Here is a 14,067-nt window from a genome sequence, read left to right as displayed (position 1 = left end):
TGGTGCTAAGTGCTAACTACCTTCTACAAAGCCTAAAATGCCCTAAAGACACCCGATCCGTTCCACTCTTGGAAGCTAAGCAGGGTCAGCCCCGGTTAGTATTTGGATGGGAGACTGCCAATGAATATTCTGTATATTAGGCTCTATTTCAAAGGAAGGAATTTGCAAAACTTGTTGCATAAGATCAGGCAGGACTGGTGCTAACTACCTTCTACAAAGGCTAAAATATCCTAAAGTCACCAGATCCTTTTGATCTTGGATGCTAAGCAGGGTCAGCCCCTGGCTAATATTTGGATGGAAGACCACCAATGAATATTCAATGCTTTAGGCTTGGTTTCAAAGGAAGGAAATGGCGTAAGATCAGGCAGGACTTGTGTTAGGTACTTTCTACAATGCCAAAAATGCCCTAAAGGCAGCAGATCCTGCCGATTTTGGATGCTAAGCAGGGCCAACCTTGGTTAGTATTTGGAGGGGAGTCCACCAACGAATTCCTCGCCTAAGATCAGGCAGGACTGGCGCTAATTATAATCTACAAAGTTGAAAATACCCTAAAGACGCCAAATCCTTCTGATCTTGGATGCTAAGCAGGGTTGTCCATGGTTAGCATTTGTATGGAAGACCGTCAACAACAGACTCTATGACAAAGGAAGGAACTGGCAAAACCACTCTATAAAATTAATGGGATCACTATATATGCCAAATATTTATAAATATTTATATATTTGATGTATTTGTCAGGCATGGGCAAACTTGGACCCTCCAGGTGTTTTGGACCCCAACTCCCACAATTCCTAACAGTTTGCCTATGCCTGATATACATAATATAATGGCTTGTTGGTATGATTCAGGTTGGTGACTTAAATTGATAGAGGATAATGGAAATAGTGGTCCAGATCCATCATGTTTAATCCTCTGCCTTCCTGTTTTCTCAGCTGCTTGCAAAATGTCCTGGTTTCCTCCTCCTCCTCCTCTGTCATCCTCAGCTTGCTTCAATTGCTGCAAATGCATTTCAAGTGCAAAAGTGGTTTGCACTCAACTGCATTTTCCCCATAATGCAGTTTGACCCCACCTGACTCAATGCTATAGAGTTGTAGATAGAGAAAATGGGATATTTAAAAAAAACAAAACTGGGAATGGATAGGATTCGTTGAAATTTGTCCGACCAGATTAGAACAGTTGGAGGGGCTGTAATATATCTCCAAATGTCAGCTTCTGCTCTTCCCTCCGGAAAGTATTACTCATCGGCAACGCTTGAACAAAACTTCTTTTGGGGATTGCAGCTGAGATGAGAAATGAATTTGGGATTAAAATATTCAGGTTGTCTCCCATTTCCCCCATCTCTCTCTCTCTCTTCCTCACCATCTCCATTACTCAGCCCATCATGAGCCAAGCCTTTGGCGATTTGAGAGAAAAAGAGAGAGATGCTGGGTCTGTGCTGTCATCCTTCCGGTACCCGAACAGGCGGATGCGGTTGCCATGGCGACAGGACAGAAAGCAGCAGCAGCATCCTCGAAGTCGTGGGGGAGACATATATACATACACACAGACACACATATACATACACTTCAGCCCACGCTGGGGGCCATCCATCTCCAGTGAGAGACAGTGTGCATGCATTAATAATAATAATAATAATAATAATAATAATAATAATAATAATAATAATAATAATGATGTAAAGCAAAGTGAAGAACCTGCTTTGATTGAAGTCAAAAATCAGAAACTCCTCAAAGCACAGCAGACAAAAAACCAGTACAAGAAAACCGCACTACAAACTAGAGCTGACAGCTGGCACAACAAAACATTGCATGGAAAGTTCCTTGACAAAATTGAAGGAAAAGCTGATAAGGAGGAGACCTGGCTCTGGCTCACGAATGGGACCCTGAAGAAGGAGACAGAAGGCCTGATCCTTGCAGCCCAGGAGCAAGCCATCAGGACAAAGGCAATTCAGGCCAAGATCGAAAAATCAGCTGATGACCCAAAATGCAGACTGTGCAAGGAAACTGACAAAACCATTGATCATATCCTCAGCTGCTGTAAGAAAATCGCACAGACAGACTACAAACAGAGGCACAACTACGTGGCCCAAATGATTCATTGGGACTTATGCCTCAAGAACCACCTCCCAGCAGCAAAGAACTGGTGGGATCACAAACCTGCAAAAGTATTGGAAAATGAGCACGTAAAGATACTGTGGGACTTCCGAATACAGACTGACAAAGTTCTGGAACACAACACACCAGACATCACAGTTGTGGAAAAGAAAAAGGTCTGGATCATTGATGTTGCCATCCCAGGTGACAGTTGCATTGACAAAAAACAACAGGAAAAACTCAGCCGCTATCAGGACCTCAAGATTGAACTTGAAAGACATATATATGTGTGTGTGTGTGCGTGTGTGTGTGTGTGCATGTGTGTGTATATAAATGTCCTGAATTGAGATAGGGATATATACAGTGTGTGTGTGTGTATAGATATATGTGTGTGTGTGTGTGTGTGTATTGTCAACACTTCCAATGTTCCATGGCTCTAATTTCTGTCCATATATCCCAGTTGGACAGAAGATGCAGAAGAACAGATATTGCAAGTCTCACTAATTTTTGGACTGACGCTCCCAGAATCCCTGAACTGTCCTGATTTGGGACGGATTACTCCTCTATCATCCCATTTTCCAAAGTACTTTTTAAAAACGTCCCGGTTTCTTACCTTCCGCCTTTGTCCTCAGCATCCTTCCATGGCTGCAATTTGGTGAGAACCCCAAAGGTCATTCAGCCTGACCCCCGGCTTGCAACAATCCCCTTGAACTACAGCCATCTAACTTTTACTGTGTTTATTTATCATAAGGTATTAGAGGCTGAACAAGTTAATGGATTTTCCAATATGAAGGAGATGTATCCCAGCCTTGCGTGGCTTTATGGTAAGAAGACTGACATTTTTTGTGTGTGTGTGGCATGACGAGCATTTCTGACATATTTGGGAGAAGGAAGCGCCTGCCTCTGCTCCTCTCTCCGAAATCCTCATCATCATAATACTAAGCAGTTGGCGAATCATAAAAGTCTGTAAAGGAACAGAGAGGTGGGCGGCTCAACCGAGTCCCATCTGGAAAATATTAGCGGAGGCCCCGCTCTGCCTCCCTGCCCTGGTTTTCCTTTTTGGAAATATATATTCAGCCGCAAGTCAGACCAAAAGTGACTCCAGAAAGACCCTCTCTTTCACCCGGCCTCACCCCCCTGGGCCCCACGTCCCCGGTTCCCATTACAAGGGCTTCAGATGGGACGCATTAGGCACACACGCTTCCTCAAAGGAGCCCCTTCCCCATCCGTCCCAGGACTGCGGCAATCCATGGGCATCATATAGTCGACCCATATAGTTCAATCCAAGTGCATCATATGGTAGAGTCATGTAGTTCAATGGAAGTAAATTATACAGTAGGTTCATAGAGTTCAGTTGAAGTGCATCTTATGGTAGACCAGGCATGGGTAAACTTCGGCCCTCCTTCCAGTTGTTTTGGACTTCCACAATTCCTAACAGCCAGTAGGGTGCCCATGCCTGTGGTAGATCCATATAGTTCAATGGAAGTAAATTATACGGTAGGTTCAGTTGAACTGCATCATATGGGAGATCCATATAGTTCAATTGAAATGCATTATATGGTAGATCCATATAGTTTAATTAGAAGGCAGTGTATGGTAGATCCATATAGTTCAATGGAAGGAAATTATATGGTAGGTACATATAATTCAGTTGAACTGCATCATATAGGAGATCCATATAGTTCAATTGAAATGCATTATATGGGAGATCCATATAATTTAATTAGAAGGCAATGTATGGTAGATCCATACAGTTCAATGGAAGGAAATTATATGGTAGGTACATATAGTTCAATTGAAGTGCATTATATGGTAGATTCATATAATTTAATTAGAAGGCAATATATGGTAGACCCATACAGTTCAATGGAAGGAAATTATATGGTAGGTTAATATAGTTCAGTTGAACTGCATCATATGGGAGATCCATATAGTTTAATTAGAAGGCAAGATATGGTAGATCCATATAGTTCAATGGAAGGAAATTATATGGTAGGTTCATATAATTCAGTTGAAATGTATCATATGGGAGATCCATATAGTTCAATTGAGGTGCATTATATGGGAGAACCATATAGTTTAATTAGAAGGCAGTATATGGTAGATCCATATAGTTCAATGGAAGGAAATTATATGGTAGGTTCATATAGTTCAGCTGAACTGCATCATATGGGAGATCCATATAGTTCAATTAAAGTGCATCATATGGTAGATCCATATAGTTCAATTAGAAAGCAATATATGGTAGATCCATATAGTTCAATGGAAGGAAATTATATGGCTGGTTCATATAATTTTGCCCACGCCAGGTCTACACTGACAATATGTCAATATGACAATATAATATAATTATATGGATCTTGATTCACAATGTGACAGTGATCCAGCCTCACCCTTCTTGTCCTCATCAGTTGCTGCAGAGGGTCTACACTGTAGAATTAACACAGTTTGGCCACTTCTATCAAATCCTAAGGTGAGACACTGGCCCTCTTTGGCAGAGAAGGTTGAAGAAGTTGTGAAACTACAACACACAGAGTTACATGTCCAAGCAATGCAGAATTGCATTAATTCAACAGTGGAGACGCACCCAAATAATTTATTATTATTATTATTATTATTATTATTATTATTATTATTATTATTATTATTATATTGTATGACACAGCAAACAAGATAGATACGCTGGATTTCGTATCACAAAATCACAAGTTTGTGATCCCACCAGTTCTTTACTGCTGGGAACTTACCTTGCAATGTTTTGTTGTGCCAGCTGTCAGCTCTAGTTTGTAGTGCGGTTTTCTTGTACTGGTTTTTTGTCTGCTGTGCTTATTATTATTATTATTATTATTATTATTATTATTATTATTATTATTATTATTATATTGTATGACACAGCAAACAAGATAGATATGCTGGATTTCGTATCCCAAAATCACAAGTTTGTGATCCCACCAGTTCTTTACTGCTGGGAATTTTCCATGCAATGTTTTGTTGTGCCAGCTGTCAGCTCTAGTTTGTAGTGCGGTTTTCTTGTACTGGTTTTTTGTCTGCTGTGCTTATTATTATTATTATCATTATTATTATTATATTGTATGACACAGCAAACAAGATAGATATGCTGGATTTCGTATCACAAAATCACAAGTTTGTGATCCCACCAGTTCTTTACTGCTGGGAATTTTCCATGCAATGTTTTGTTGTGCCAGCTGTCAGCTCTAGTTTGTAGTGCGGTTTTCTTGTACTGTTTTTTTGTCTGCTGTGCTTATTATTATTATTATTATTATTATTATTATTATTATTATTATTGCATCCATATGTTGTTAGAGAAAGATCGCCCTTGGAGTCCAATTCTGGAGCCTTTTTTTTTGCATGACATTAGAAAAGGTTCTCGTTTGTTCAGGCGGAGGGAAGTCTGCCTTGCAAAAGCCACGGCAATATTTTAGCTGAGCTGGGATTGTTTAGAAAGGAAGGGGGGGAAATGAGGCCTTGGCCCCCTTATACTGGGGGATGGGGAAGGAATTTGGAAAAACGCAAGGACCATTTTCCTGGCCGCGCCGTGAACATCTGGTTTTCATAAGGGCTGAGCAAAGACATTGGTGCTCAAAGAAAAAAGGGAAAGGCAGACAGAAGAAGGGAGAAGGGGGAGAGAGAGAAGGAGACGGAAAGTTGAATGGAGGAGTGAACAAGACAGCAATACACACGTCGGACTCACTGGAGGCAATCTTTCCCCATTGTTCTCCATACTCCAACACTCAGCGGGCATTATACAGGCCCAATTTCCAGACAAGATATATATTTTAATGGATCGAAACTTGAGAAATAGATTCATGTTGATGTAACCCCTGAGCATGTGCAGAGTGTTCTTCATCCACAAGGAGGAAAGGTTTCTGAGAGGTGGTTTTCACCCCATTTTGGGCCCTTTGTTTTCATCTTCTTAGAACAGATTTTGGGCACTTCATCCATCAACTTCTCTCTCTTTGCTTTTGATTCTATGAAATTCATAAGATGATAAACAACATAAAAGAAGGATCTGGCCTATTATTTAAGATCAAGCTTTGCAAACCTATTATTATTATTATTATTATTATTATTATTATTATTATTATTATTATTATTATTATTATATTATTATTATTATTTGAAACACAAGATGAGTCCACAGCAGACACTCTGCTGGCTGTTGTATTGGATCACATGTCAAGACACTTCCCAAGATGATTATATTATTATTATTATTATTATTATTATTATTATTATTATTATTATTATTATTATTATTATTTGAAACACAACAAGATGAGTCCACAGCAGACAATCTGCTGGCTATTGTATTGGATCACACATGGGACACTTCCCAAAATAATAATAATAATAATAATTATTATTATTATTATTATTATTATTATTATTATTATTATTATTATTATTTTATTATGACACAGAAAACAAGATAGATATGCTGGATTCCGTATCACAAAATCACAAGTCGAACACTTCCCAAGTGTCTAGGACTATGTGATGTATTTTCGGATGATCCCAGTCAGGTGGCCTTTTGCAGTTGGCAGATTGTAATTTTGTCAATGTCTATTGTTTCCAAATGCCAGCTGAGATCTTTTGGTACGGCACCCAGTACGCCATCACCACTGGGACCACCTGCACTGGTTTCTGCCAGAGTCTTTGAAGTTCAATCTTGAGGTCCTGATAGCGGCTGAGTTTTTCCTGTTGTTTTTCGTCAATGTGATTGTCACCTGGGATGGCAACATCAATGATCCAAACCTTGTTCTTTTCCACAACTGTGATGTCTGGTGTGTTGTGTTCCAGAACTTTGTCAGTCTGGATTCGGAAGTCCCACAGTATCTTTGCGTGCTCATTTTCCAATACTTTTGCAGGTTTGTGATCCCACCAGTTCTTTGCTGCTGGGAGGTGGTACTTGAGGCATAAGTTCCAATGGATCATTTGGGCCACATAGTTGTGCCTCTGTTTGTAGTCTGTCTGTGCAATTTTCTTACAGCAGCTGAGGATATGATCAATGGTTTCGTGAGCTTCCTTGCACAGTCTGCATTTTGGGTCATCAGCTGATTTATTATTATATTATTATTATTATTATTATTATTATTATTATTATTATTATTATTATTATTATTTGAAACACAACAAGATGAGTCCACAGTAGACACTCTGCTGGCTGTTGTATTGGATCACACGTCGGACACTTCCCAAGATAATGATGATGATGATGATGATTATTATTATTTGATACACAACAAGATTAGTACACAGCAAACAAGATCACTATGCTGGATGTTGTAATGGATCACATTTTTGGGACTTCCCAAGTATCTAGAACTATGTGATGTATCGGTATTAAAATATCTGCAGATCCGAGTCGGGTGGCCTGACATATGGTGATTTTGTCAGAGGCGATGGTTTTCAAGTGCAGGCCAAGGTCTCGAGACACTGCGCCCAGTGTGCCAATCACCTCTGGGACCACCTTTACTGGCTTGTGCCAGAGTCTTTGAAGTTCGATCTTTAAATCCTCGTATTGGGTAAGCTTTTCCATTTGCTTCTCTTCAATCCTGCTGTCCCCTGGGATTGCAACATCGACAATCCACGTTTTGCTTTTTAACACGATCATGAGAGCAGGAGTATTGAGCTCCAAAACTCGTCAATCTGAGCTCGGAAATCCCAGAATAGTTTGACCTGTTCATTTACTGTAACTCTTTCAGGCTTGTGATCCCACCAGTTTTTTTTGTCAAAGGCAAATGGTATTCGTGGCACAAGTTCCAATGGATTATCTGAGCAACAGTATTATGCCTCTGCTTGTAGATCTTCTTGCAGCAGCTGAGGATGTGATCCATTGTTTTGTCTGCTTCTTTGCAGAGTCTACACTTGGAATCTGTCGTCAACTTTTCAATTCTGGCTTTGATGGCATTTGTTCTAATGGCTTGTTCTTGGGCTGCAAGAATCAGGTCCTCAGTCTTATTATTATTATTATTATTATTATTATTTCATTATGACACAGCAAACAAGATAGATATGCTGGATTTCATATCACAAAATCACAAGTCGAACACTTCCCAAGTGTCTAGGATTGTGTGCTGTATTTTCGGATGATGCGCGCAGATCCCAGCAGGGTGGCCTTCTGCAGTTGGCAGATCGTAATTTTGTCTATTGTTTCCAAATGCCGGCTGAGATCTTTTGGCACGGCACCCAGTGTGCCCATCACCACCGGGACCACCTGTACTGGTTTCTGCCAGCGTCTTTGCAGTTCGATCTTGAGGTCCTGATAGCGGCTGAGTTTTTCCTGTTGTTTTTCGTCAATGCGACTGTCACCTGGGATGGCAACATCAATGATCCAAACCTTTTTCTTTTCCACAACTGTGATGTCTGGTGTGTTGTGTTCCAGAACTTTGTCAGTCTGGATTCGGAAGTCCCACAGTATCTTTGCGTGCTCATTTTCCTATACTTTTGCAGGTTTGTGATCCCACCAGTTCTTTGCTGCTGGGAGGTGGTACTTGAGGCATAAGTTCCAATGAATCATTTGGGCCACATAGTTGTGCCTCTGTTTGTAGTCTGTCTGTGCGATTTTCTTACAGCAGCTGAGGATATGATCAATGGTTTCGTCGGTTTCCTTGCACAGTCTGCATTTTGGGTCATCAGCTGATTTTTCAATCTTGGCCTGAATTGCCTTAATTGCTCCTGGGCTGCAAGGATCAGGCCTTCTGTCTCCTTCTTCAGGGTCCCATTCGTGAGCCAGAGCCAGGTCTTCTCCTTATCAGCTTTTCCTTCCATTTTGTCAAGGAACTTTCCAGGGAATGTTTTGTTGTGCCAGCTGTCAGCTCTAGTTTGTAGTGCAGTTTTCTTGTACTGGTTTTATTATTATTATTATTATTATTATTATTATTATTATTATTATTATTATTATTATTTATACCCCACTTTATATATGAACACACAAACAGGCCAACAGAAAAAACACCCAATTTTATTTACAAACACAGAAGAAGGAACATCCGTATCGAAATACAAGACGGACAGCATGGATTGGATTCGGGTTCCGGAGCGTTGATACCCAAAAAGGTGGCTCCTTAGAAGTCAGCTGTACAAAAACCCATAATAAATAACCTCTTTTTTAAAAATGGACTGGTTCAAAAGAAGCATGGAAAAGAAGAGTTTGCAACCTTTTTTTGGAACTCTCTCAGAATTGCTGGTAGAAAAGGGATTCTGGAAGTTAAGAGTCCAAAAAACAGGATGAACAAGAAAGACACATTTTTCGTGCAGCTGGGGAGACAAGGACTAGGATACCCAACATCCCCGGCTCTTGTCAAGGGCAGTGAAGCTGATCAGACCAACATTTGGTCCTCTAAGTATGTTTGGAACTTCAGTTGATAAAATTCCCTACAACTGGCCAAACTGGATGGGACTTCTGGGACTTTGAAGACCTGGAGGACGGACCAAAGGTTGGCACCACTAATCTAATAAATTGATTCCGGAGGTTTAGTCCTCCAAGTGTTTTGGACTTCAAATCCCAGAACCTCAGTTTCTTTGGCCAATGGTTGGGGATTCTGGGAACTGAAGTCGCAAACAAGTGGAAGATTAAATGTTGGGAACTAATTGATTCCCAAACTCTAGTCATCCAGATATTTTGGACTTTATCCCCCAAAAGCTCTTTTGCCTTGGCCAATGGTTGAGGATCCTGGAGGACCAAAGACTGGTAACCACTGGTCCGTGGGGTCAATGCTGGGACGGGAATGCAGGGGATAACATTTGCGGGGGGAGACTTTCAGCCACAGAAGAAGGGATGTAGATGCGAACGGACTCCCTTTACACCGTGGTCATGACTTTGAGGGAGCCGGACCGGAAGCGCATGATCTTCTTCTTGAGCGCATGGGAAGCCTTGATCTTGACAAAGACCTTGGGCTGCCCGCCGGACGTCTTCCCCGGCCCGGAGGCCGACACGAGTTGCGGGGAGAGCTGCTGGGGCCACACGAGGCCCCCGCTCTCGTCCGTGTCGCTGGAGGCCCCGCTGCTATACACGGCCGGCGAGTCCCCGTCGCTGACGCTGGACTCGCTGTCTCCATAGACTAAGCCTTCTTCCATGCGGCACGTCGGTGCTTGCCGGGGCGGCTCAGCCGGACACTCGGAGTCGCTCCCGGTGTTGTACGTGTACCCGATCGCCGTCACTCCGCGTTGGCCGCGACTTGCCTCCGCCGCGTTTCCGGGAGACAACTCCTCTTGGCAAATCTCTGCCGTGGAGCGCCATTTGCGGCAGCCGCTTGCAGTGCTCCCGATGTGAGGACGGCGTTGCCGCGACGGTTTCGTCGCTGCTTCGTCGTGGCGCTCGGCCGTCCCGTACTTGACCCCCGGCTTGTTCAGGAGGCTGTTCTCCGACTGGGACCGAGCGGCTTTCCGGGAACGGGGCGAGCTTTTCCTCCCAGAAGCTTTCCGAACGTCGCCGCTTCCGTCTTCGGTGAAGCGACACTTCTTCGGGGGTCCGGAAACCCGTGGGCGCTCCCTGGGCAAAAGCGGGACCCTTTCCGGAGACAGTTCCACCGAGCGTCCCTTTGTGAGCGGAGGGGGCTTCTTTTTGCCCGGGCGGTGGTGGGCCTGCTGGACCCTGGAGGGTTGCTGAGCTGGGATATACTGGGCCTTCACCATCAAGCAGGCCCCTTCCTCGGCATCGTAGGACGCTTGGACGTTGGTGCTCTCTCTGTCCGGCAAAGGTGATGATGGATAAACTGCCTCGTATTGATCCGCCGAGGGTGACCGCATGTGAGCCAGAGCTTGGAGCTTGGGCGGCTTTTTGAGGCTGGACGGAGGCGGAGGACTGTAGTCATCCACTTTAGTGGACAGTGTCCTCTCTGCAGCAGCATCCCACGACGACCAGATCCGTGCCGCCGCAGCCGTCCCGCCTTCATGTCCACACGGCGACGGCGTGCTGCTCCCTCTTTCCACGGACGGCGGGTGTTTACGTTCGCTTTGCGGCGGCGGCAACAACTCCAAAGGCCTCTTGCAGAGACTATTCTGCCGGACCACGTTGGGCTCCGATCCCAAGCTCGTGCGGGGTTTGCTGCCCCGGACGAGCTGGCTGCGTCGGCGGATGAGGCGCGAGATGTAGCTCTCCACTTTGTGGCAGTGGGAAGCCGCCTCGTCGTAGAAGGCGAAGCCGTCTTGGTCGGGAGGATACGCCAAGGCTTGGGAGGCCGCCGAGGCGAAAGCGGAGTCTTCGTAGAGGTGGCTCCGGAGCAAGGGGCTCTGCAGGGCCACCGCGTGGAGCGGGCTCGGGTACAGGAACGGGTCCGGCGGGTAGCGGGCCGGCTTGGGGTTTTCCGGGTAGTCCTGGGAGGTGGAGTATGGGGCCGAGAAGGAACGCGGCACGGTGCCCCGGCTGGTGCCGTCTTTGCTGCTGTTTGCTACGTCGCCTGCAAAGGAAAGCAGAGAGGAAGAATATGATCCTGGCAGAAAAAAGCACACACTCACATGTCTATCAGAGTTTACTGCAGGCATGGGCCAACTTCGGCCCTCCGGGTGTTTTGGACTTCCAACTTCCACAATCCCTAACAACCATACCTGACATCATTATTATTATTATTATTATTATTATTATTATTATTATTATTATTATTATATTTTTTATACCCCGCCCCATCTCCCCAAGGGGACTCGGGGCGGCTTACATGGGGCCAAGCCCACGCAAAACAGACAATATAAAACACAACAATAAAAAACAAATCAATCAACAATAAAGCAAGTCATAAAACAAAATCATATAAAACAAACATACTTGATAAAATCCTGAATTTTATCCCCCAAGGGCTATATAAATATTTTCACGCCCCTCTGCTTTTCTAATTGTATGCTGTGGCACGGGCTGTGGCACAGACTGGTAAGCAGCCAGCTGCAATAAATCACTCTGACCAAGAGGTCATGAGTTCAAGGCCAGCCCATGGCGGGGGTGAGCACCTGACAATTAACATCAAAACATCCGGGCATCCCCTGGGCAACGTCCTTGCAGACGGCCAATTCTCTCACTCCAGAAGCAACTCCGGTTGCTCCTGACACACAAAAAAAGCCACTGTGGCGCAGGCTGGTGAGCAGCCTGCTGCAATAAATCACTGTGACCATGAGGTCATGAGTTCGAGGCCAGCCCGTGGCGGGGTGAGCACCTGTCAATTAAATAATAAAAAATAGCCCCTGCTTGTTGCTGACCTAGCAACCCGAAATATAGCTGCATCTATCAAGTAGGAAATTAAGGTACCACTATAAAGTGGGGAGGCTAATTTAACTAATTTACGACTCCATAAAAATCATCCAGCCACCGCTGGAATGAGGAAGTGCTGTCACAGTGGATGATGAAGCAGCTGCTCCCCCTGTGGCTGGAATCGAACATCCCCTCAGGAGAAGGTTAAATTGCCTCTGTGTCTGTCTCTGTCTTTGTTCTATGTGTATATGGCATAGAATGAGTCCCCTTTGGGGTGAGAAGGGCGGAAAATAAATACTGTAAATAATAAATAAAGAAAGAATAGTGTCCTGATGTGTGCAGAGAAAGATACGTACATGTAGATGCTGATTTCGAACCTATCCATTTTGCATCCAACCAACTATCACAAGGGCATGGACTCACCTACGGACTTGGGCCGCTCGCTGGCAAAGCCGAGGCGGGATTCCGGGCGTCCAATGATCCGTGAGTAGGACCCTGAGGAAAAGGGGAAAGTTTCTTTCTTAAAATAATAAATTTTTATTAAAAAGAAGAAAAAAAACCCGATTTATATACATAAAAGTGGGGGAACAATATAAGTATAGGAAAGTAGGAAAACAGCAAAAAAGAAAAAAGAGAAGGAAAAAAAAGGGGGACGGGGTATTTGGTGGCTTCCGTTCTTTCTCCTGTAAGATAATAGTTTAGCACTGTCAATGTAAAAACTAGATATAAGTTCTTTCCCACTCGTAACTTTAATATTTCTTAAGATAATTTTCTAAAGGTGACTAGTCTGTCTTCTTTAATCCGCTACCATAGTTTTCTTTTAATAGAAATGTTAATTTATCCATGTCTTTTATTTCCATTATTTTAATGATCCAATCATTTGTTTCAGGAATATTATCCAACTTGCAACTTCTGGCGAAAACTATTCTTGCTGCTGTTGTTAAAAAAGTAAACAATTTATTTAAATCAAACATACCCAGAAGATAAAATTCTGGTTTCATTGGAAAAGATTTTTTTTTTTAATTTTTGACATTCGGCGTGGATTTTTTTACCAAAAATTCGATTTTTTTTGCATGTCCACTATAAATGGAAGAATGTACCTTCATTTGCCTTGCACTTCCAGCATTTATTGTCCATGTTCTGGTACATTCTTTCAAGTTTTGCTGGTGCATCATTTTCAAATAATTTTCTTTTAAATCAATTGCGTACATATATTTTAGTTTCCTCAGCCAAATTTCTTCCCATTCTTTAATTTGTATTGGTCTTCCAATGTTTCTTGCCCACTTTATCACTGAGTTATTAATTTGTTCTGTTTCGGTAGTCCATTCAAGAAGTTTATTATATAGTGCTGTAATTAATTTTTTTTCCTGATCTAATCAATTTCTCCCAAAAGTCCTCCTCGGAAAAACCGAATTTGCTGTCAGTATTAAAATACTCTTTGATCTGCAATTATTGTAACCAAGTGACTTCTCTGTACTTTTCCTGAATCTCTGCTTGCGATTTTAATTGAAAAGAGGGAGCTTTCCCTTTTAACAAAGGGGAAAGTTTCAAAGAGACCTCCAGAAGCCATCTAGTCCAACCCCGTTGTGCAAGGCACCACCCGATCCCTCCCGACAGATGTCCTCTTTTTGGTGGCTTCGGTGCCTACCTGAACTGGGCCAGCTGTCCGTCTCCGCCGCCTCTCCAGGTGTCTTCTCCGGATTCAGCCGCAATAAACCCAGTTGTTGCTCCAGTTCCCACATCAAGCCTGGGAGCATGTCCTGCAAACCAGAA

At 43.3% G+C, this 14,067-nt stretch overlaps 2 protein-coding genes across 4 annotated transcripts in view; both read right to left on the bottom strand.

Moving 5' to 3' along the window:
- Positions 1-6,167, bottom strand: part of gng8 (G protein subunit gamma 8) — a 31,651-nt gene extending 25,484 nt beyond the window's left edge. Inside the window, exon 1 of the mRNA XM_016997747.2 lies at positions 2,707-6,167. The gene's annotated coding sequence lies outside the window, so the exon portion shown is untranslated. The remainder of the gene's footprint in view (positions 1-2,706) is intronic.
- Positions 6,168-9,062: 2,895 nt separating this feature from the next.
- The window catches only part of dact3 (dishevelled binding antagonist of beta catenin 3), a 39,562-nt gene continuing 34,557 nt past the window's right edge, over positions 9,063-14,067 (bottom strand). For all 3 annotated transcript variants that reach the window (XM_062962660.1, XM_062962658.1, XM_062962659.1), the window contains exons 2-4: positions 13,943-14,054; positions 12,718-12,789; positions 9,063-11,515 (exon numbers count right to left, since the gene is read on the bottom strand). In XM_062962660.1, the coding sequence (XP_062818730.1) occupies positions 9,918-11,515; positions 12,718-12,789; positions 13,943-14,054 (1,782 nt within the window). In that variant the 3' untranslated portion in view covers positions 9,063-9,917. The remainder of the gene's footprint in view (positions 11,516-12,717; positions 12,790-13,942; positions 14,055-14,067) is intronic.

This window comes from Anolis carolinensis, unplaced genomic scaffold, assembly GCF_035594765.1.
Source record: "Anolis carolinensis isolate JA03-04 unplaced genomic scaffold, rAnoCar3.1.pri scaffold_10, whole genome shotgun sequence".
Taxonomy (NCBI): domain Eukaryota; kingdom Metazoa; phylum Chordata; class Lepidosauria; order Squamata; family Dactyloidae; genus Anolis; species Anolis carolinensis.
This window is presented reverse-complemented; position numbering and strand designations above follow the sequence as displayed.